We start from the raw sequence: 24,947 nt of genomic DNA on the forward strand, positions 1-24,947 counted from the left end.
TGAAAACTAGAGTAGCCAAAGATGTCAGCTCCATGTGTCCTCTGCCCCACAGGATGTCACTGAAACAAAACAGACCAGATGACTGCAGTAGGGATGATGGGGCACCCTGTTGTTGAGGAGTGAATTCCAGACTGCCACTAGGCAGTTTTCTAGCCTGCTAATGTACCCTGAGTAGAGCAAGGCATAAAGCCTTGAACTTCATCAGAACATGGGAGGTGATGAGAAACTGTCCCATGATCACCTCCTGGGGAGATAGGAAGGCAAGTGGGAAACAGCCTTGGAGCAGCTATTCACATTCTGAGAGAATCATAGGGCCTTCTGCCAAGACTCAGAGAAGCTGCAATTGAGGCCTGTGTGGAGACGGGCAAGGCTGCTAGGGCACCATGGTGGAGCTATTCCTCTACCTGAAGTGCTCAGTGGATTTCTCCTACCTCCAGTAGCATCTCTTTAGGACAAGGGGAGGCAAAACCGGAGAGGACTTTGGGAGAATTGTCAGACTGCATTTTAAACACCTTTTCCCCACTACAAATAAGCCATAGAGGCTCAATCTGTCTTTAAAATAGAGAAATTTCTAGCACAGAAAAGGACAAAGAATAAATCAAACATGATCCATAATCCTACCATCCAAGGAGAATATTTTGATGCCCATCATTATAGTCAGTCATCATAATTTTTAGATTAATTTTTCTCCCACACGTTGTATATAACAACTTCCAGAGCTAGCTTTTTCACCTTAAGAAGTACATCAGGGACATTTTCCCATGTCAGTAGATTCGAGGTAACACTGTGAAACTCCTTCTTGGTCCAACAGGTAAATTCTCCAGCATTGAATTCACTCAGTCACGTGAAGCCCTTTCCCCAAACGCCTGAGTTCCAGCAGGAAACATCTCAGCCTCTCTTTAACAAAAGGTAAGGAGAGAACTCTGCTAACAGGGTGAGGGTGCAGAAAAGTTTCCCTTCCTCTCCTCTTGCTACTCTAAATGTGTCTCTATGGGCCACTGGATCCAGGAAGATGAATTACTTGTACTGTTACATTAGCTGTAGATACTCAAGCCAGTGGCTTTCAGGTGTGTTTGAGCAATGGTTGTTGGGCACACCTCCTAGTCCTTTTTCTCCTGGCTCTGACTGCCAGCAGACCTACTGCTGTGGCACCAAGAGCCAAGTGGCTTAGCCATGGTTTAAGCCATGGTCCTGCCCCCTGTGTAGGAAGAAAGGGTTAGCAGTAGGTGGAAGGGAGAGTAGCATGGGAGAGAGAAGGGGAACTGGACAGAGGGGGGATGTTGGTGATAGATCAGGGCGTGGTAGGCCTACCAGGACACAGAGGAGCTCTGATCAAAGACTTGGTCCTAGAACAGATTCAGAATAGATGTGGGCAGCCTCCTATGAGGACGGCCTCCACATAAGGGCAGTCCAGAGCCAGTTTCCTTGAATGCTGGCATGATCCAGAAGGGACTCCACTTCCCCCATGCCCACACCACCTTCAGAAGGCAGGTTCTTTCTATGCCATCCACGTTATTATCTTTCCAACCGAACAACTTAGGTGGTAAAGCCAAATAAGCATGCCTCGGCCATCCTCCATCCCCCAAAGAGATCCACTACTGTCAGGACAGAGGCCAAGGTAGCATGAGGGGGACATTGGCCTCTGCCACCAAGGAGCAATCCTTTGACCGGGTTTGAATAGGAGCTAAACTCTCAAGTTGGAAAATGTGAAAGAGAGCTCTTATAAAGAGGTTATAGTGATGGAGGGTGGGGAGGTTGTGCCAGACAGTCCCCTTAATGTGATGTTATGAGAATGGCACATGACCTCTATGGTCTTTTTTTTTTTTTTTTTTTTAAGATTTTATTTACTTGAGAGAGAGAATGACTGGGGAGAGGGACAGAGGGAAAAGGGAGAAGCAGTCTCCCTCCTGAGCAAGGAGCCTGATGCAGGGCTCCATCCCAGGATCCTGAGATCATGACCTAAGCCGAAGGCAGATGCTTAACTGATTGAGCCACCCAGGTACTCAACCTCTATAACCTCAAAATCCTATAACCTCAGTCCAATCATCAGGAAAACATCATATAAGTCCTAACTGGGAGACATCCTACAAAATACCTGACCAGTACTCCTCAACACTATCAAGGCCATCAAAAACAAGAAAAATGTAAAAAAAAAAAAAAAAAAAAAAAAAAAAAAAAAAAAAAAAAAAAAAAAAAAAAAAAAAAAAAACTGTCACGGACAAGAGGAGCCTAAGGAGACTTGACAACAAAATATAATGTGCTAGCCTGGATAGGATCCTAGGTCAGAAAAAAAACACATTAGGTAAAAACTAAGAAAATTCAAACAAAGTATGGATTTTTTTTATTTTTTATTTATTTATGATAGTCACACAGAGAGAGAGAGAGAGAGAGGCAGAGACATAGGCAGAGGGAGAAGCAGGCTCCATGCACTGGGAGCCCGACGTGGGATTTGATCCCGGGTCTCCAGGATCGCGCCCTGGGCCAAAGGCAGGCGCCAAACTGCTGCGCCACCCAGGGATCCCCCAAAGTATGGATTTTAATTAATAATAATGTATCAGTATTGTTTCATTAGTTGCAACAAATATACCTTACCAATGTAAGATTGTATAATAAGGGAAACTGGGTATGAGGTACATGGTAACCCTTTGTACTACCTTTGCAACTTTTCTGTAAACCTAAAACTATTCTTTTGTTGGTGTTTTTAAGCATAGTTGACACACATTGTTATATTAGTTCTGGTATACAGTGTAGTAATTCCACAAGTCTATACATTATGCTATCATCTCTTTAAAAAATAAAATAAAATATAAAATAAAATAAAATAAAATAAAGGCCAGCCAGTTAGCCCTCCACCACTTGATCGACATTCTCCCTGGACTTCTGCACATCCCCCAACGTGGCCCTCAGTGCCAGCACTTCCATTTGTGTTCTAGTTTTAGGAAACACCTTCTATCTGAGCCCCTAAGTCCAGAGTCTGCAGCCGGCAAAGTATGTTCTGTTTAGTTAGCCTGGAGTTTTAAAAGGCAGGGTAGAGCCATAAAAGAAAAAAAAAGCTAGACTTTATTAAAACTTAAAACACCGCTCTGCAAAAGACACTGATAAGAAAAGGAAAAGGTGAGCCACAGAATGGAGAAGATATTTTCAAAACATATATCTGATAAAGGACTTGTATCCAAAATAGACAAAAACTTAAAATTCAAAAAATAAGGAAAACAGCCCAATTTAAAAATGGGCAAAAGATCTGAAACAGCCACCTCGCCCAAGAAGATTTACAGATGTATGTGTATGACAAAATGCTCAATATCATGTGTCATTAGGGAATTGCACATTAAAGCAATGATGAAACACCACTACCCATCTACTGGACTGGCTAAAATCCAAAAACACTGACATTAACGAATGCTGGTGAGGCTGTGGATCTACGGGAACTCTCAGTCTTTGCTAGGGATCAAAGTGGTATGATCCCTTGGGAAAACAATTTGATGGTTTCTTACTCACCTAAACATATTCTTACCAGAGAATTCAAAGGTCATGCTCCTTAGCATTTACCCAAATGAGTTAAAAACTTACTTCCTTACAAAAACCTATGCATGGATGTTTATAGCAGCTTTATTCATAATTGCCCTAAACTGGAAGCAACCAAGATATCCTTCAAAAGGTAAATGGATAAACCAACTGTGGTACATCCATACAATGAACTATTCTGCAATGCTAAAAAGAAATGAGGTACTGAGCCATAAAAAGACATAGAGGAAGCTTAAATTCATATTACTAAGTGAAAGAAGCCAATCTGACAAGGCTACATAGTGTGTGATTCCAACATGACATTCTAGAAAGGGCAAAACTATGGAGTCAGTAGAAGGACTAGTGATCGCCAGGGTGAGAGAGGAGGGGTGGCAAGGATGAATGGGGCAACACTGGGGATTTTTAAGGCAGTGAAACTATTCTGTATGATACGTAATGATGGGCATATGATATTGTGCATTTGTTAAAATTTCCTAGAACTGTACAACAGAAAGAGTGAACTGCTAGATAAACTATGGACTTTCAGTTAACAATAATGTATCTATATTGATTCATCAGTTGTAACAAATGTACAACACTAATGCAAGATGCTAATAATGGGGGAAACTACAAGGGTGGGAGAGGGGAGTTGTATGGAAACTCTCCGTACCATCTACTCAATTCTCCGTAAACCTAAAAATTCTTAAAAAAAAAAAAAAAAGGTCTATCAATTTAAATTCTTTATAAAGGCAGTGTAAGTAGACTTGCTCTACGGCAATACAGGTAGCTTAGCCTTAGTGTCCTACACTGGTCCTCTCTGTGCATTGACTCAGGTACCTGCCAACCTCTGGAACACTTGAGTTTGCAACTCTTGTATAGCTGCCTGCTTCCCTCTGAAACTCTTGGACTACACAGAACATGTTTAAATGGCTGAGCCAAAAACACAGGGCTTTCCCTGGTCATTGCTCTGGCTCAGTCCCGAGCCTCTCATGTGTCCCACACAACCATACGTTTTCCTCCTAATTATGAGTCTCAGAGCCCCTAATTATTTCCCCAGCCTCTTTTCTAGATCTCTTGCAGAGATCCTTACTGGTAGAAATATCCTGCCCTGCAAATAGGAAACTCCATTCATAAGTTTTCTTTTGTTTCAAAGATAATACATTGTGTGCATGCATGTGTGTGTATGCATTTACATGCATTTGTGTGTGTTTGTGTGTTTGTGTGTATGTGTCAAGGCCCAGTACACACATTCCAGGGCTATAAGATAGAATAGACTAAGCCTGCCAAGTGAAGTTCAGAACCCTGAATTTCAAAGGTGTGTATCAGATCAGCCATCAGAGCTTTTCTCAAAATCTTGCTCCCAGAGCTCTAGCCCAGGCCCCTTTGATGACCGCTGGCAAGAGAGCCATTGGGGAGATAGCCCAGATAGGCCTTGGAGTGCTGTTCGTGTCCAGTGGCAGCCAGTGCTCTGGTTGGACTCTAACTCTTGGCAGAGCTAACCAAGCGTCCTGAACAGTGTTTGCTAAGACACTTCAACTGTGAGTAGTTGGCACCCCTAAATTCCCTCCATGCAGCAGTTTGGATACCCAGAATTATAGTCAGAAAGTTTCTAATAGGTAAGAGGAAAAGGTCCCTACTAGAGAAAGGGAGAAGAGTAGGGGCTTCACCTCTGACAAAGAAATCACCTACCACATGCTTTATAACACTAGCAGAAAAGAGCTCACAAGACTCTAGCAGGGGTGAGGCAGGAAGGACATATCATAGCTTCTCAGACATTCTCTGCCAATACCCTGCATTGAGGATTATTTGTTGGTGTCCTTAAATTCCCCAAGGAGATAGCATTAGCTCTCTTCTCTTACAGTAATAGTACCCTGTCATTTCTCGAGGGCCTTGTAGGCCAAGCACTGAGCAAATGTGCAATATATATATATCATCATCCCCGTTTTACAGATGAGAACACTTGGGCTCTGAGAATTCAATCTGCTTGCTGGGGGTCTCCCAGCTAATCAGTGGCTAGGCAGGATTGGAACCCAGGCCTCTCAGTGTCCAGCTACTGTGCTCACTCTTCACATCAATGACTGCCCTTGAGGGACACATGTCTATTCTGTTGTTTTAGTAGGAAGTGGCATTTTCCAGCCCATATTCTGTGCTATTTCACACAACTGTGCCAGGATTTTCAGAAAATACACCTACACTTGCTTACAAAGCCAACCTCTGATTGGAAAACCAGAACTTCCTGCTATTGGCTGCCACCACTTCTCTTGAGAAACCCTGAATTCAATCTCCTCATTTAACTAACTGAGTCCTGGAAAAGGAAAGGGATTTTTTTTTTTTTAGATTTTATTTATTTATTCACGAGACACAGAGAGAGAGAGGCAAAGACACAGGCAGAGGGAGAAGCAGGCTCCCTGCAGGGAGCCTGATGCAGGACTCAATCTCAGGACCCTTAGATCACTACTTGAGGGGAAGGCAGACACTCAACCGCTGAGCCTCTCAGGTGTCCCAAGAAAAGGGATATTTCTCCATAGTTGATTTTGTGGAGAGCTACAGCTTAATCCTGAACTTCAGACTCCAGGCTGAGTGGTGGTACTTCCTTTCTTCCCATTTCTCTCCCCACTGCCCACTCCCTGCCTCCTCTCCTCTCTCTGCTTCACTCCTGCACTCCATTCTTCCCCATCCCTTTCTTCCACCTTCTGGCTCTGCTCATCTTTATCCCCACCTTACATTCCCTTTCTCCCTCTTCTTTATTTTTCTTCTTGACCCTCCTCCATGCTCTCTATCAGCCAAGACTGCCTCTCTGTATTGCTTGTCCATCTGTCCCCTGTGCCACCAGCATTAGCCTGCCAGCTTCTGTGAGAGAGTGTCCACCATAGAAAAGGCCTAAGAACCAGCCACTGTGCAGGGCCTCCTAGAATCTTCTTGGGGAACCACTGTAAGAATCATGCTCCCCTCCCAGCACCCACCTGTGTTAGAAGTAAAGCCTTGGCATTCCTGGATATTCCTTAGACATCCCATTTGAAGATGATTCCTGATGTGCTTGCCAAGAAACCCTTAACCCTGCAGCTCCAAGCACTGGGTTTCAGAAGTGTGCATCAGATCACTATTGGTTACCTGCAAGGAGTATCCTCAGTTTATACTTTCACAAAGATGTTTAAAACAACTCATTATAGTTCTTTCAAGCAGCAGGTTCTCAGGCAAGGCAGCTCCCCCCTTGTGGATTTCCTCATCTTGTCTTTAAGATGCATCAAGGTCCCTCTGACACTATTGTTGCATGAGCAGGTAAACGTGCTAGTGCCATTGAAGAGCTGCTGCGGGGAGAGAGCCACAGTTTGCTGGCTGTTTCCACCCGAGCTCCAGAGTGGCTGCTCCAGATGGACTCACTGCAGGCCTGGGGCTGGTCCTCTGCTCCTCAGGTTCTGAAAGAAACCTGATCTCATCACTTCCTCAGGGATGCCCAGAGCCTGCGGGCTGATCACACTAAATTCATCATGACACTCTGACTGGCAACCCAGGAGGCCAATTATTAATACTACTTATTAATCCTTATTAAGAAAAAGATAGTTAATTCTGATGGCTGGTGTATTCTTTCTCCAGAAGGAATGTCAACATGAGAGAAATGAATGCAGTGTGAAAGGCTGGTTGGTCAGGAAAGAAGACAAAAGTAATTTGTGTGACCCCTGAGGGTTCAGAAACTGAGCTGTGAAATCCAGGGACACTTGAGCAGCTTTGAGACTGGAGGAATCATTTCCCTCAGGAGCCCCAAGCTTTCACATTGTGCAATCCTCCTGCATGGTCGTGGCAACATGTTGGGCATCTGGGCCACTGCTGAGGGTGCCAGATACCCCCATCTTTCCATGGTGTGATCACAACACCTTTCTGCCCTGCCCACATCCACCTCTACCCCTCTTCCACCTACTACCAACCCTCAACAGTTTGTACCTGTGGATGCTTGCTGGAATCTTAGACAAAGATCCACTGGGAATCCACTGAGTTAATGAGCCATTTGAGTGCCAGTGACCTGATCTTGCAAGACCTGCTACAGTTTGCAAACTGACTTTGATGCAATGTAATTAAAGCACCTGCCGAATGGAAGTCTGCCCCAGGACCACTCAGAAGGAGCCCTGATCGTTGGTCACTGTTCTCCAAAGAAAAGCATGCAGAGCCTGCCACCTTGTGGCTGCTTCTAATTCTATAGCACCCCCCACCAGACAGCACAGATGCTTCTCTCCCCAGACCACCCACCACCCCATGGAGTCTCTGGGGTGCAGGGAAATAGGCGGGGCGGGGGGGGGGGCGGGATTCCCAGGCTCTGATTTCCTTTCCTGTTTGTTTGAGCCACAGTCTCAAAACCTGTGGAGGCCGACCCAGGGAAAAAGGCCCTGTGGCTGGCTGAGATGGGAGAAGGCAAAGGGCTGGAGCAGGGCAAGGGGTTGCACTCATGGGTGAGGCAGCAGGTTGTCCGGCCTGTGGAGGGCCTTGGACTGATGGTGCAGGCTAGGCAAAGCCAGTGCCCCCGTCTAACCCTAGCCCACTTCGCAGCCACGGGGTGTCCCCACAACGTCCCCATCTGTTAAGGAGGGCTCCAACCAGGTGACTTTTTAGGTCTCTTCCAGCTCTGATATGGTATCTAGGCAGGACCATCACAAAGCAAGAGAGAGAATCCCATCACATCACTGGCATCCTGGGGCTGCTTTGGCCTTTTCACTCCCCAAGAGGCAGTGTCAGGTTCTGCTGTTTGCAACCAAGAATCCAAGGCAAGGTGGTTAATGGGCAAACCCTCTCCTGCCTGAGCTGTTGGGTCCGACTGGCCACTTGGGAGCAGGGGCTGGTCAGCGCATCCCCAGCACATGCTTCCTCGGAACACCACAGAGCCAAATCTGGCAGATAAAGCATTATGGCTGAGAGCATGGATCCTGATGCCTCCCAGAGTCGTGGGGCAGATTCAGATTCCGTCACTAGCCAGCTGGTAACTTGTAGAATTTCTTTACCCTTCCTATGCCTCCATTTCCTCACCTTTGTAATGAAGATAATGAGGCTATTGACGGGAGCAAATGGCATGATGTTTGCAGAGCACTTTCCAGGATCTGGGGAGTAGACAGTGTCTGTAAATGACAGCTATTCTGTGGACATGCGCTGTTCTTCCAAGTTAAGGGACGAATGACCTGGAAGGCAACTGGGAGATGATACCGGCTGCCTCCTCCAGTTCAAAAGTGGAGGGAATTGCCCTGCTTTCAACAGACCAGACAGCCTCTACCCAAAGCTGTAGGGGCAAGGTCTCCCTGCAGAACCATGAGGGCATGACCCCGGCCCTACAGAGCCCAGCAGGCCCTTTACTCAGTGGGCCCAGAAGACAGGACCATCACCCCAGTGAGTCCAGTGGGCAGAACATTGGACCAGAGAGGATTATTTTCAAGCTTTAAGATCTCACAGAGTTTGCACTGCTAGGTTTTAGACCTGCTTAGAACCCATTATTCCTTCCTTCTTTCCCCTTTCTCTCTTGTGAAATGGGAATGTTTAGCCTATGCCCGTCCAACATTTTATTTTGGAAGCACATAACTTGTCTGGTTTCCCAGGTTCACAGCTGGTGAGAAATTCCACCTCAGGGTGATTCGACTTCCAGTCTCACCTATATTCGATTTAGATGGGACTTTGGACTTTAGAGTTGATGCTCAGGCGCATTAAGGCTTTGGGGGTTGGTGAGATGGAAGGCATGTATTTTGCACAATGAGAAGGACATGAATTTGCCAGGAGGTGGTAGGGGTAGAATGCATCCTCTAAAAATTCATTTGTTGAAGCCTAATCCCAGATGTGATGGTAATTGGAGGCGGGCCTTTAAGTCACAAGGGTGGAGCCCTCAAGAAGGGGACCAGTGCCTCTGTCAGAAGAGGCAGAGAGCTAGCTCACTCTCTTTCCATCTTATGAGAACCCAAGGAGAATGTGTCAGGCTGCCAGAAGAGGACTGGAAGAGGACCGACGTGAGAACATGACCATGCCGTACCCTGATCTCAGACCCCCAGCCTCTGTGAGAGGCAAATTCCCATTGTGTGAGCCACCCATGAGCTCCCCATGACACTGTCCATTGACAAAGGATTCCTGGCTCCTGTTGTGATCAGCTCAGGCTGCCGTAACCAAATGCCATAGACTAGGTGGCTTAAATAATAGGAACTTATTTATTTCTCATAGTTCTGGAGGCTGGAATTCCCAGATCAAGGTCCAACAAAATCAGTTGCTGGAAAGGACCCTCTTCTTGGCTTGCAGAAGGCCGTGTTCTCACTGTGTCCTCCCATAGTAGAGAGAGAAAGAGCTCTCTTCCTCTTCTCATAAGGGCACCAATCCCCTCATGGGGGTCCCACCCTCATGACCTCAACAAAACCTAACTACCTCCCAAAGGCTTCACCTCCACACACCATTGCCTTGGTTGTTAGGGCTGTGGCATATGAATTTGGGAGGACACGAACATTCGATCCGTACAGCTCCTAAACATGCACCTACATTCCTTTCCAGTAAATCTCCTCCCATACTTTTTCCTTTTGTCGTTTTTTTTTTGCAGCAATGTGAATGCCAGGAAAATCTTGCCCTCGCCTTCCCCCATCCCACACAGCCAGGAACACAACAGCACCAGCACCTCCCTGGAAAGCAGGTCTGTCTCCTCCTCCCTCTGATGCCCCTGACGGCCCCCACCATGGGTGGGATGGGGCGGTTCTCTTACCCCACATCCTCAGGAGCCCCTTGCCTGGTTGCTGCACAGACAGAGCTCAGGGCGGGCCTCCACCCTGGCACCCCAGCAAATCCCACAGGTGCTGAGTCCCAAAGCTGCATAGTTTTATCCCTCTGAGAAAAGCAAAAGTCTTGGAGGAGAGCAGTCTAGGGAAAGGACACAGCCAAAGCAAAGGCCCTGAAGCCAGAAGGGATTCATGTTATTGAGTAACAGAATAATAGGCTGTATGTGCAGGTCACGGAGCAAAGCCGATAAGGCCTCTCCCCAGCAGTGCTCCTGTGCCCTCTGACTAGAACTCTTGAGCACCCTTCTTCCCCCAGCAAGACTCTACTCATCTCCCAAGCCATCCCAGGCTGAGGTCCAGCCAAGGCCGACTCCAAGTTCAGACAGAGAGAAGAGCCCGGCACAGTCCCGCCAGAGCACTTCTCAAGGGTTTCAGCTGGGTGCCAACACAATTACTTGTGATGATGAACAGCCCTTTATTATGTACTGTCCTCACTGTCTTCTAAGACAGCGGGTACTGTCATCTGCTGTGTGCAGTGACTGTATGAAGCGGAGGCCTGGCAAGCTGGAAGGGCACTGCTTTGAATGTTCTCCAGGAGGGCATATATTGGATGGCAAAAGAGGAAGGAGAAAGGCACATACATTCTTCCTTTTTTAAGGGAATTTCTTGGAAATCCCACACTTCTTCTTTGTGGGATTTCCAAGTTTCATTGGCTGGAACCTGGTCACCTGACTGCACATAGCTGCAAAGGAGGCTGGGAAATGTAGTATATTTTTTCTATATTGCCATGGCAACGTACTCAGCTAACTATCATGTTTTTATGAAGAGAGGAGAGAATAGTTATCTGCCCCAAGAGCAAGCAGCTAAGCTATGGTAGGTGATGGGGCCACACAAGGCAGATGTCCTAAAGGATGTGTCCTCCAAGTCAGGTGTTGAAGGAGACAGGCCCCAGGTGGAATGGGCTTGCTTTAGGTAAGGTGGGGTGGGGATTGGCGGGGGGACAGCGACAGTGCTGAGACGAAGCACATCCAACCATGCAAAGGTCCTGGAGGAGAGCAGTCCAGGGACACAGCCAAAGCAAAGGCCCTGAGGGCAGAAGGGACTCATGTTATTGAGTAACAGAATAACAGAATGGCAGAGAGGCCAGAGCACAGTACGGGGGCGGGGGGGTGGTGGGCGGCAGATCACACAGGAGGAGAGTCTGAGTTCCATTCCAAGAAAGATGTGAGAAGCCACTAACAGGATTAAGACGGGTTGCAGGGGGAGGGCATGATGCGTTTGCATGTGAAAGGATTGCTGTGGCTTCTGCCCAGACGTGGTAGAGGGGTGAGGAGGCAGACAGTGGTCCCACAGCCTCCTGGGTGAGATCTGGTCGCTGAACATGGGAAGCACTTGGGAAAGGTAAGCATGGAGTCCAAGTGCAGTAGTGATGTGTGACATGTGGTTGTCCTCAGTGTCCCTGAGAGACCAGCATCATCCGTCCCTCTCACCGGGGACAGCCAGACGGACTCTGACATCCTGGCATTCATCAAGGCCAGACAGAGCATTCTGCAGAAGAAATGTAAGTGCACCTCCTCCAGGGCCACAGGTCACCCCACTCCGCTCACCAACCCTTGGGGGCAGGAGGGAAAAGGCCAGAGCAAGAAGTGAGCTGAGAAGGAGGTAGGAAGCTTCCTGCATCTTCCTGGGACCACAGAACTGACTTGTGGTCAATTCACACGTGCCTGGCCTCTGCTTCCCCCTGGAAAAGGCTCCAGGAGGCAGCATCACAAACACCAAGAGAGACCCGAGGGGCGGCAGGCCCAGGGAGCTGCCGCCCTGCTTGGGAAAGCCTCCCTCCGTCTTGCAGATCCTCACCTCCTTGTGTTCCCTGTCCCCAAAGCCAGTTCTCGTCCTCTCAGCCTTCTCCATACAAGAAGGGGCTGAGTGAAGGTTTGGTGGCTTGAGTCCCTGGCTAGAAATACCACTCTCTGATTGGATCCTGGTTCTTACCAATGAGCTATAGATGTAGACACCATTTAAAGGCTCTCAGGCCTGAAGGGCCCATTCACAGTTAAAGAAGAAATTCTTGTGGTGTGGCAGGAAGAGAAAGCAAAGGCCCTTCCTGGCCTTTGTCACTCACTCCCCACCCCATCTTCCTCTTGGCAGCTGCCCCCCAGCTATGGACAGGCCTTCTCTTCTCCTGACTCCTATCTGCCCAGAGACCCACAGGGATAAGACCCAGGACCCTTTACCCCGGCCCTACTTTTAACCTCATCCCAGTAAGCCAAAGGCTACCAAATGGGCTGAGCATTGCTTTCCCGTGTCAACATCCTAATGGCCGAAATGGAGGACTTGGATCCCCTAATGATTGACACCTGCCCCAAGAGACCCCCATCCAGTTTCACGTCCAACTCTGCGGTTTAGACACTAGGAGGTTTACACATGGATGGGCCATCTCAAGCAAAGGGTGTCCTTGCCACGTCATCCTCACCAAGCAGGGACCCTTGCTGAGACACCAACCTGCCCACTGTTCTCTCTCCACCACTGGGATCAGCACCACTGTCGCGTCTCTCTGAGATAGGTCAGCTCTGCCACCAACTGCCACCATACCTTGCCTTCTCTCCTCAATTTCCTTGTTTAAAAAAGAAAAGAAAAAATTACATTCATATTCTGTGATCTCCAAGACCCCATGACCCCCCAAATCCTCTAATGTTACATATCAGACACTGAATAGTACTAAACAGCCAATCTGTTAGCAAACATTATTATTTATTGGGCACCTTCTGTATGCCAGGCACTGTATCAGTGCTGGGGCCATAACCATGAGCAAGACAGAGTCAAGGCCATGATGTCCTGGAGGTAGGGAAGAGACAGACAATGAAGTCACCAACAAACACTTAAGATCACTTGAGGCGCTGGGTAAGCACTACGAAATGCAAAAATCTGTAATATTGTAGAGAGCAGCGGGGTAGAGTTAGCTGGGGTGGGGAGCTCTCTAGAGAGCAGAGCTTTGAACTAGTAGCTAAATAGTAAGAATAGAGTGGACACACAGTGTCCTGTGAGCAAGGGTTCCATGCAAAAGGAGAAGAAAGTGAACGGTCCTAGAGGGAGGGAAGGGGGCCAGAGTCACTGAAGGGCTGAGCAAGGGGCAGGAGCCAGCTCAAAAAGCCTTTTGGGAGGGAGTAAGGAGCTCAGCTTCTATTCCAGGTGCAGTGGAACCCACTGGAGAATTGAAGCCATGATGTGAGCTGGTCTGACAGGCTTTGGCAAGCTCATTCTGGCCATTGCACACAGCAGAGGCTGTGAAGCCCAGGAACAGCAGTTATCCTGCTCCTGGGGAGGTCCAGGTGAGGGCGAGGGGAGCCTGGCCCTAGCGGCAGACTGGCCGTGAGTCGTGAGGGAGAGGAGAGCTAGGAGGGCTCGTGGGCACCTGCTCTGAGCTGCTAATAGGATGCGGATGCCATGGGCAGAAAGGCAGGGAGGGGGGGACACCAGAGGGAATTTGCTGAGGGAATTCAGAGTGCCAATGGGCCCATCTGATATTGCAGAAGCCCTTGGAGACCCCAAAGGAGATCACTGGGCCCCTGAACATGAGTCTGGAGCTCCGCAGAAGGTCCGAGGGGTGTATAGAACCATGTCCTGTGTAGAAGCCCTGTCTAAGAGAGCAAACAGGGTTATTCTAATGGCTGACACAGACCCCTGGGCACCCCGCCATTTGGAGGTGAGCAGAAAGATCCAGCCAGAGCTATAGGAGGGCTCGGCGAGGGTGAGAGAAGGGCCAGCAGCGCAGTGAGGGTGGCCTCAGGCAGGCCTGCAGGAGAACGTGGTCCGGGGGAGACCGGCCAGTAGAGCCCAGGGCCGCTAGGAGGCTGGGGAAGCGCAGATGGGCCGCTGCCCGCTGGCCGCTGTGCATGTCCTGGCAGCCCCGGGCAAGCGCCCTGTAGGCAGGGGGACCGGGAGGATGACAGGCCCGGTGCAGCGGTTGAGGAAGGAAAGGAAGGAGCAGGAGCAGAGGAGGGGAGAGGGGGCAGCTGTCCCAGGGGCTGAGCTGGGAAGGAGCAGCCAGCAGGCTGGGGCTAAGGAGAGGCAGTGGTTCCACAGACGTGTTTACGCGCTGAGAGGAGGGGTGCAGTACAAGGCAGGTGGGTGATGTGGGAAAGAGAACCAAGCCTGCAGCGGAAGGAGAGGGCATGGCATCCGGGACCCAGGTGGAGGGAGCGGTTTGGGGCTGGGATGCTCCCCTCCCCTGGAACCAATGCCTAGAAATCAACCATTATTTGTCCCCTCGAGAAGTCTACGCTTAAGCAACATTTTTAAGTTCTGTTTACTCTGCTTTTGCCCACATAATAAAGACGTTGTTTCCAGCCCTCTCAGGGAAGTAGGCCTGAGCCCGAGGTCTACGTCGGGACGGCATCCTCCTGCTACCACGGTGCCCAGATGGTACAGAAAGCTGTGCTGAAAGGCGGGGCCCTCTTAGGGCGGGGGGGTCAAGTCTGATCCCCCACTTGACAGGTGGGGAAGCCGAGGCACACCAAGTTTGAGTAACTTGCCCAGCTACCAAATGGCAGAGCCAGGATAACCCAGGTTTCCTGCGCTCTCTCCACATGACCACACGGTCTTGAGAAGCCACTCGGGGGTCGGTCGGGTGTTTGCCTCTTGGCCTCCACCGTCCCTGCAGCTGGGGTGCTTTGTTCTCCAAACAAATAGCAGCCTGGAAGTAACTCCTCACAACAAAAGTTCAAGGGTTCAATTTCTGTTCTTAAGGGAAAACAAAATAATCTTGGGCTCTTGGTGACCACAAGGCTGCAAAGGAAGCTGAAGAAGGGTGACAAGGGGTCCCTGTCCCACCAGGGGCCAGCAGGTGCGGCCTCCCCGTCGTGCGGCAGATGGCTGATCCCACCACGCAGCCCACTTATCAGGCCTCCCTGTCGGGCACACACGTGGGCCGGGCCCCAGGCACCTTCGTCAGCCAAAGCAAACACTTCCCTCTCCCCTGCCCAGGGCTCCCTCTGCTCTTAATTTAGTGGCGCTGTCTGTCTGGGGTTCTTCAGGAGTCCTCATTATGGGGAATTTGTGACTCTCGGCCTGGGAGCAGGAGCCCGGAGAGGGTGATTTAACGTAAGCCTCGCCCGCTGGCTCTTACACCGCACCAAGGGCCAGGATGAATCTAGGTGATTTAGGATTCATGGAAAAGCTATGGAACGTTTAAATCCCTGCCAGGAGCACGTGTAGACAGGTATATCTCCCCCGTACGGGGCGTTTGTCATCCACGGTGTCAAATCTGCTGTTTCTAACTGCTGAGGACAGCTTTAAAAATCTGAGAAAATTAGGTTAACCCCTTCCTAGAGTGCTTCAAAAAACCAAAAATCTTCCTTAATCCCTGAGCTTGGAGCTACTTGCATCTGGACAGGAACCTTGGTGTGACCCCCATGACCACCATGCCCTGGTCTCTGACCGGTGCCAGGAAGACACCCTCAGAGCCCCCTGCCAGCCCGGACTCCTCCATCCCCACTCCGAGAAACCCTCCAGCTCTCCTCTGTGCAGGGTCCATCCCCATGAAATGGAAAGAATCTAGAACTGGGAGGGAGGAGGCCCAAATGCGGTGTGACCCGTGACGCACGCTCGGCCCTGTGTGACCTGGGGCAGGTCATCTCCCCCAGCCCCCTCACACATCTGCCTTCGTCAGGGTGGCCAGCCCCTCCTGAGATAATGTCCATGAAAGTCCCGTCTAAAGAGCCAAGTGCCAGGGACCATCAGCGGGGAAACTGGCCCTTGTGATGAGAACTGGCCCAGCCCAGCGAAGGGTGATCTCCTCTCAATGGCTTCTTTGTAGCAATCAATACCCTCCAGTCCGGGATCCTATAGTCACAACATCCCAGGGTAGATCAACAGCTCCACCACTTCACTGGGGTTCACCAGGTAAATAAATGGCACTTCTTCCTTGGGGTTGAGGCCTGTGTCTGTGGGGGCACTCTGAACCTGCTCCGTGGCCTTCCTCAGCCCAGCCCTGCCCCAGTCACCACTGCTGGCAAGTGTCTGCGGGAGGTCGTGACAGTGCTGGGGTGGAGGTGGGAGCTGGCTCAGACCCCCTGCTCCTCACCAACGGCCACGCTAAGTAATCCTGGCCCGGGCTGCCAAGCCCCCGGTTCCTGCCCTCACAGTCCTCAGAATAGAGAGCCAAGAGCTGTGGGCTTCAACCCTGGCTCCTCATTGGTATCACCTGCCCGCCCCCATCTTTCACCCCTAGAGATTCTGATTTCATCAGTCCTGGGAGGGGCCCAGGCACTGGGATTTCCAAAGCACCCCCCAACCCCCACAACCAGGGGTTTCCAGTGTGCAGCATTGCTGGGAAGCAGGAGTCCAGAGTGACTGGAACGCATCTCCTGCCTATGCTCTGGGGTGCCTGGTGTCCTTCCTTCCCACCTCAAGACTCAGAACAGCTAGGAATGTCTGAAAAATAAGGACTATCTCCATTTAATTAAACAGCTTAGGGTCTTGCACTCAGAATTAGATCTAAAGGACCCAGGGCTCATGGCCTTGAGCTGTTTTCAACCTCTTCCTCCCTGACACCTCCCACATGCAGTGTGTCATGGGGAATTACACTCCCCGCCCAGGGCCAGGTCCCCGTGGCTATGCTCAACGTGACTGCGGTTGTGCCACTCCTCAATCTCTCTGCCTGCTGCAATGATTTTATTTTTATCTTTAAAGATTTTATTTATTCATGAGAGACACAGAGAGGGGCAGAGACACAGGCAGAGGGAGAAGCAGGCTCCCTGCGGGGACCCCATGTGGGACTCGATCCCAGGACCCTGGGATCACACCCTGAGCCAAAGGCAGCCGCTCAACCACTGAACCACCCAGGTGCCCCCGCTGCAGTGGTTTTAAACACTATGTTCCCAAGCCTTCTTGCTCTTACTATGATAGCCAAACTTTAAGCAAATTAACTGCTTGTCACTCATACCATTTCTTCTCACATGTCAATGTGCCAGTAAATCTAGGGATTTTGTTAAAATGTAGATTTTTGGTCCAGTAAATCTGGCTTGGGGGCCAAGGTTCTGCGCTTCTCAGCAAGTTCCCTGGGGAAGCCCTGACCCACACTCTGAGAAGCAAGGAGCCGTGCTCGCTCCCTTTCTTCTCCCAGGTACATCATCAGCTCCATTGGTCTGGATTATTCGGAAAGTGAGGCCCAGAGAACTGACATGATTTGCCCAGTCACACCGCGGCTTGGGGACTCGGGGACTGTCCTGGCTAGAACTCAGGGGCCCTGGTGCTTAGGCCAGAGAACCCTTCTCCATGTCCAATCATGAGGTCACGGGGAGCCACCCTGCAATATAATAAACATCAAGAGCAAAAAGCAAAAAGAGAATCTCTTGGAGAATCAAGGAGGGAGCGTCTGTGAAAACCGTGGGGTTGGGCAATGAGTATTGGTCCTGGCTCCAGGAGATGAAGCCTCTGCAGAGGGCAAAGGAGGCTTGGGGGCCAAGTGCAGCCCCTGGGAGTCGGAGCCCTAGGAGGCACACTGCCCCAGAACCTCATCCCTGTGCCTTCAGTCCGGGGAGACATCAGTGCCCCTGTGCACAGCCTCACCAAGAACATCCCATCTCCTTGCAGGTTTCCAGTAGATGTCCAGCCGTGCACTGTGGCAGCAAGAAGGGAGTCCAGGTGAAGGAAGGCGTCTTTTCTCACTCACCCTGGCTTCAGACGTGATCTGTAGGCTGCTGGGCGCAACTCGTGATTTGGGTTCCAACAGGAGGGGCTGCATTTGCTTCAGGACAGGGTCCTGGAGGCTGCCAGCGAGGCTGGGGCTAGGGCTTCTGACGCCATCCTTGCCGTGGGTGCTGGAGCTGCTGGCCGGACCAGACAGTGCCAGGGTGCCGGGGGCAGGTCAAGGGCTTCTGCTCACTCTTGTCGTGGTGTTTCACATAGTCGGTTATAAAACTGGGACATTATGAGTTAGTGTAGTGGCAGGGGAAGTTCATGCTGGTAGAATGTGGGAGAAAGGGTAATCCGTTATTTTTAGCTACCTAGCAGCCAGATTTAGGGCCCAGGAATGGCTGGGGCAAGCCAGGCAGGACAGGGGGCTGGAGCCAAAGACAAAGCAGTGGAATACAAAGCATCCGGATGGTCAGTCCTGATCTCCCAAACCAAACCTTCCACCATCACCCTCACGGCCGGGCTGACCCACAGGCAGCACCCGAATCTCCAGGGAGCCACCCACCCAGCAGGGTCCAAGGACATCGCTGCACCCCGAGAGCAGTAGACGGCTCCCAGGGGCTCTGCAGAGAGCTTGAGAGGGCACCATGGGCCTCATATCCTCACCCAGCCACTTGGGGCTCTGCAGGATTTGGGCTGACTTCCTGTTCCTACCAGGGGAACAGAGCTGCCGGGGGCTTACCTCAGTGAACGTTTTCAGCACTCCAGGGCCTGGCTGCATGATACAGACCCAGGGTATGGTGGGCCAGTCCTCAGGAAGCCCTTGGAGAACTGCCACCTGGCCTGTGTAAGGGCAGTGGCGGCAAGATCCCAAGCCAGCGACAGTAGGGGAGGGGTGTGGAGTGGGGAGACGAATGGCACCTGAGATGAAGCTAAGTGAACAAAAGCGTTCGTCTCCCGCTCCCACTATCTCTGTCCTATAAATACAGGACCTGCCACCCTGGAGAGAGAGAACAGAGAGAAAATACATATAACTGGCTTATTTTCTCCCCAATCCAGGACTGGGTAAAAGGATCGTGCAGGAGACGGTAGAGGATCACATCTCACAGCCAGACTGTCCATAGAGCCCCTCTAATCCACACCTCATTGATGATATTAGAAAACTGAAACTAAGTGGAGGGGCCGGCTTCTAAGAACTCCTTTGTAACAAGTGTCCCCTCCTGGGGGGGTGCCTTTCCCTCACCGCCCAACTAGAGCCACCCCCATTTCTTTTTTATTTTCCTCATCACTACGTATCATCTTGCTTTATTTGCTTATTTTTTATGGCCTGCCACCCCTCCCCCAAGACTATAAGCTCCATGACAACAAGGACCTATATGTCTTGCTCATCACTGTGTTCCCAGAACAAGTTGGTACTGAATAAATACTCCTTCAATTAATGAGTGGCCAGATCTCCTACTTCTTGGGCTCGCATCTGTCCCACACCTCTAACCTGGCTCTGAGGCCGAGGCCCATGGAGGCAGAGTCCAGTCTTTCTGGCCAGCTTCTGGCCCTCATAATTCTGTGGCTCATAGTAAGTCCTCATAAAGTCTGTAGAACCCAGGAAAGTCAAACAGAGCCCTTACAGCCTGATCCCAGAAGCCTCTCTGAGTCCATAGGGCACACATGTAGCAAACAGACATGCACTCTCAAGAATGCTGAAGGCAGCGTGGAGTTGGCCAGAGCCCCTCGGAGACAGCACCAGGGTACCTGGCACACCTTAGTGCCTTCTGCCTTCTAGAGCTGCTTAGAGTCTATTGACTTTTGATCTCCTGCTGAGAACTTATCTCCGGGATCCAAAGGCCCTATTGACAGAGATGTGTGGTATGGCCCCACACAGAGTGTGAACCCACAGTCCTGGAGTAATCACAAAGGCAGAAGAGGAAATGAAGAGAGAAAAACAGACAGCTGGGCCATGGCATCCTGCTGGGAGAGAGCCATACACAAAGTGTGTGCAGCAACCAAACAGGGTGCTCCCTCTCCAGGTGCCCCCCGACAATGGAAGCTGGGCCTTTGACATGGACACGTGCTCCAGCACGGAGTGTCTTCCCCTTAATTCACTGGCCTCTAAAATGGGAGACCTGGATGCAATGCTGTAAAAAGACTATCCAGCAGCAATCCTGAGCTCAGTAGAGCGTCTGAGTTCACTCCAGGCCAAACTGTGGAGCTCTCCAAAACATCTTCTGGAAAGCAGCCTGGCCAGTGACTCCAGCCCAGTCCCTACTAGAATTCAATTTGCTCTGCTAGTCACTTGACAGGAGATGTTAGGAGGAGGGCTTGCTCAGATCTTGCTCAAAGGGATTTGTAGGAAGCAGATAGAGAAACTGTGGTAGAATGAATAACCAGTCTTAAGACTTCACCCCTGTAATAAAATTATACATCCACAACTTTGCCATGGCCTCATGGCAGCAGGGTATACTTTCCAACCCCTTAAATTTGGCCTTGGTCCTGTGACTTGCCTTGGTTAATGGGATGTTAGCAAACATGATGTAAGCAGAAGCCTGACATGTACTTTTGTGCTCAGGCTTGTCTCTTTGGACTCCAGGGATCTGCCTTGAGAAGAACATGCCGGGGATAGGAGCTGCCCCTTCAGCCTACATCCCAGAACATACAGAGAGCAGATCTGAGCCCAGCCTACAGCTTGGGGCCGGGCCCATCAGACCTGAAGCCTGGAGCAGAGCTTCCCCTTCAAGTCCAGGCCAGATCAGCTGAACCGTGGCTGACCCAAAGACCCAATATCATAAGAAGAAATGCTTGGTGACATAAGCCACTGAGACTTGGGGTGATTTGTTATGGAGCATTGATCGTAGCAATAGCTAGCAGACACAGATATTGAAATCCAGAGACAGAGTCCCGTCTCTGTGGTCGACTTCTAGCCCTTACAGTTCTCATAATATATGACTAGATGTGGAATTTCTCAGAGTTCACTCTGCTTCCATGCTGCCTACTGAAATGCCCTTGAGAGTTAGCTGTGTATGAAAAAGTAGGACCCTTCTTATGGCCGTGATAGAGCCATAGATAGACCTGATTTACCTTCCTGCTTTCATTAACTGAAAACTAGACAAAACGTATACGGCAATGGCTTTCAGATGCTGGAAAAAGGCACTAGAGGACACTGACCCGCCAGAGAAGGGAAACAATGAGGTGAGCCCTACCACTGCTACAACTTACCGCGTGCGGGGCTTAGGCCCCAGTTCAGGGAAAGGCCACCAGGGGGCGCCAAGTGGTTTCCTGAGTTGAACAGGGAGAGGGTTGGTGTCCCAGGAGGCCAAGGTGGCTTCCAGGGGCAAGGCCAAGTACCAGAGATGCGAGCGCTGCAGACTGAGAGCAGACACTCCAAAGATCTCCAGAGGGTACTGTCAAAGCTTCGGCTCACGGCTGCCAGCGCAAGCTGCTCAGGGAGGAAATCGCTCAGGGCCAGGGAAAGAACCACCAGAAAGGAGCAAGCAAAACAATTTCCAGAAACAACACAGGTTTGGGAATAGTTCATGCTCCCAACAGCCACAGTGTTGAGAAACCTTCTCACCAAAGAGTCATTGAACAGAAACCCCGTAAGGTAGTGAGGCTAAATTAGCCATTGATCAAAGCTATTCTGGTCCTACCTGACAACATGTTTAAAAAAAAAAAAAAAAACAGTAAGCCTCAAGAGAGTCAAACTGTTTTCAGTGAGTTTCTAAACAAAGGTCAAAAACGTTTAAAGGGTGGGCCCCTGTGGCACAGTCAGTTAAGTGTCTGACTCTTGGCTTCGGCTCTCACGAGCTCAGAATCGTGAGACCAAGCCCCATGTCAGGCTCCACGTTCATCAAGGAATCTGCTACCAAGAATGACTGAGTTCCAACGACTCAGAGCACGAGGACAGAGAAAGTGCCAGCCCTCTTCAGCTTATATTCTAACTAGGGAGATGGACAACAAACAAATAAGGGAATCTAAGCTCAGAAGGAGTTGGGTGGAATAGGATGGGCCTGGGCTCACTGTCAAGGTGGGTAAGAGGCAGGCTTAGGGCTAGAATGGCAGGTTGGGTTTGATGATGTGAAGAGGGCTGGGGCTGAGCAGTTGATTAAAAATGAGGAGCATGGCAAATAAGGGGACTTGGGAGATTTGAGCCATCAAAGAATATGGAGGGAGAGTATTTCATGATGTGTGTCCAGGGGTCTACTGGGGCAACAAGGCAGTGGAGATCTGGAAAACTTGGCTGTGAATGTTAGAAGTTGAAAATATCCATGTAAAATGTGGGAGAAGAAAAAGCATTTCCTTTGACATGGGTTCCATCTCCTGTGTGGAAAGTAGCCAGTGGTTATGGGCCTGAATGTTGCTGTAAGGGCAAGGGACGAAGTGGCAAACTTTTTTAGGGTTAGCTGCTCTATTTGGGTTCCCATTGCCAAGTGCCAGCAAGCAAGGCTGAGCCCACTGTATGCACATTGAGGGAAAACTCAGAGCAACCAGCAAGCAGGAAGCTGATGAGGGATCCCTCCCTCTTACTTCATTCAACTCCTAGTCTTGAGAAGGCAGCTCTTCCCCAGACCAGCCTCATCCCCCTGCACTCCCTGTCCCAGGTGTGAGATACTATTCTCATCTCTCCTCTGAAATATCTTTTGGGTTTGCCTTTCCCATGACTTTCCTTAAAGCCAGGCCAGAAGATGCCCTCAACCATGCCTCAGAGCACCCAACACTTTGAAGGGCCTTGTCAGAAAGCTTCTAAATCCCCCTCTAGTGCTGGGACCTGCCATGGCCAACAGCATCACTGACCATTCCCATGTGGACCTCATTCTCTTTTCTTCCTTCAGGTTATTCTTGCATGGGGTGGTTGACCAGTTGCTCCAAGGTACTCTAGGATTAATGCCTATGGAGTTGTGCTGGGGCCCCTTGGTCAATCCCTGGTTCTGGGAGAACAGCTTGGTGAACAGATCATTCCGTTCACAACATTGTTCAAGACTAGACTACCAGAATGGTGCTGACCTGCTAACTTGAGTGACTCTCACATAGGAAATATATCAGACACAGGACGAAGGATCTTTGGACGCATTGAATGGACAAGAAACAAATCCATGAGTACCTGTTCTCTACTACATTCCAAATCTTCACCAATAAAACATGATACCTCACGTGGACTCATGAATTTGGCACCATTTCAATCGAATTGCTTATGTAAACAGGAGCAGCCCTAACCTTATCTGTACTCCCAGTTCCTCCAATCACTATGTCTCCCGGGCCCTAGGGAGGCTCCACCAAGATGGGCTGTACCTGGTCAACACTCCACATCTACATCCTGGTCCATGTCTTCCTGGGCTTATTTCTGATTTTGCTCTAATGCATCTTACCACTCTGGGTTTTTCATAATATGCAGATGTAAGGAGACATAAGGGCTTCTTGGGGGGTGGGGTGGTAGGGCTTCTTTAATATGGAGTATCTGATAGATCCCTTAATGATCCCTTTGCATTTTTCAAATTTAGTGGCCATCAGGAGAGAGAGGCATGATCCCATTCCTATCGTCTCCCAAGAGCAATTGTCTCACAAGCTGAACCACTCCTTCATTAGGTTCCACAGATAAGCTACTGCCCTGCAGGACTTACCAACCACAATGACTCAGAAGAAAGGGTAGAGAATTAAGAGTCTGATAGACACTGGCAGTGTCCCGCCCATGTCCCCCAGCTCACCTGGAGGTCCCATGTAGCTTTAGTGAACAGCCCCCATCCACGCCAAGGGTCTCCTGTCTCAGGTACCTGTCTGCCTACCTGACAGTTCTCTTTGGCCACAAGAGCACTCTCCACCCCAATGCAGGGCAGGCCAGCAACGCAGGAGTTAACCCCTCCTGGAACAATCCCCAACTAATGAGGGGTGGGGGCTGGTGGATAAACACCCCCACCTTCTTCGCCTTCCTGTGGGACAACTCTGAAGTGTGTCCCACACAGTTTCCCAGAGGTCACCTGTTCAATAACTCACCTCATACTGACCACCCCCCTGTCTCTCTTCCCCACTATCTTGGGATTATTTCCTGAGATCACTTCCCACATGAGCTGCCCCCACCCAGATTTTGCCTCAGGATCTGCTCTGAGGTAAGCCCAACTGAAGCAAGGGCATTTATTTCAAAATCACGAGTGAGGGATTCTTGCCATCAAGGCCTTGGAGCCAGTAAAAGTGGGAACCCCCTCTCCAACTTCAACTAAAGTTCCACTCTTCATGGTGCTACGTACTGGGGCACGGGGAAAGACGGCATGTGAGAAAGGAATCCTGCTGCCCAAAAATAAAAATTAAAAAAAAAAACAAACAATGGAAAATCTGAACAAGGTCAATACCAGCTGTGTTTGTTTGTTTTAAGCCTTTCCCTCAAATCACCCCTCAGCTTTGTCCCTCCTCTCTGCTGGCCACACAGTTGGGCTGGAGCTCCCAGAGATCACACTCTCTTGGCCAAGAGGGTGAGGCCCCCAACAAACCTATGCCACACCCACCTCCACCCAGGACACTCTCTGACACCCTTCATGGTGGGGGGACCCAGGGGCACATCCAGGAGCCCAGAAGGCCACATGCAGAACCTGCTGCTCTGGCCTCGAGCAGCCGCCAATCCGGTGGGGTCAGGGAGGCAGGGTCAGAAAGCAGGGCTCCCTCTCTCCCCTTGCCCTTTACTCACAGGGCACGTACCTGGGGCAGGTAGGCCTTATCTTCTCCCTCTAGTTCCGGTCTGGAACGTGCCCTTTCTCATTTGCGCGGATATGTGCCTATCGAGTGAGTCCCTGAGTGAATACCGATGTTGGTTGGCGGGGTGGCGGCCTGTCCTCTTCCTTATCTCGGGGCTCATTCAGACGGAAAGAGGCCCGTGCCCAGCTGCTCTGTTTGCTCTGCATTCTCTGCCCATTGTACACGAAATTGATCTGAGAGGGGTTTTGTTTTTCTTCTTTTTCCTCCAATCTCTTTATTAGTTCAGCCTCAGAAAGTCCCTTATCACGGCCGGATGTCAGGCCACACTCTGCCATCAGGCCTGGCTAGGTCAGACTCTCCATTAATTGATTTTGCCCTCCCCACTCGGGGAGCACAAATTGGCTCTGCCCATTA

General features: G+C 50.2%; 1 protein-coding gene across 3 annotated transcripts in view; it reads left to right on the forward strand.

Annotated features, from left to right (window-relative positions):
• KIF6 (kinesin family member 6) overlaps positions 1–24,947 on the forward strand; it is a 377,491-nt gene that overhangs the window by 351,476 nt on the left and 1,068 nt on the right. Inside the window, exons 19-23 of one of the 3 annotated variants that reach the window (XM_041753340.1) lie at positions 812–909; positions 10,055–10,144; positions 11,681–11,787; positions 17,820–17,870; positions 18,921–20,719. In XM_041753340.1, the coding sequence (XP_041609274.1) occupies positions 812–909; positions 10,055–10,144; positions 11,681–11,787; positions 17,820–17,830 (306 nt within the window). In that variant the 3' untranslated portion in view covers positions 17,831–17,870; positions 18,921–20,719. Of the gene's footprint in view, positions 1–811; positions 910–10,054; positions 10,145–11,680; positions 11,788–17,819; positions 20,720–24,947 lie in introns of those variants that run through there. The other 2 variants (XM_041753408.1, XM_041753258.1) reach the window with 2 other exon arrangements.

This window comes from Vulpes lagopus, chromosome 1 (genome assembly GCF_018345385.1).
Source record: "Vulpes lagopus strain Blue_001 chromosome 1, ASM1834538v1, whole genome shotgun sequence".
Lineage (NCBI taxonomy): Eukaryota > Metazoa > Chordata > Mammalia > Carnivora > Canidae > Vulpes > Vulpes lagopus.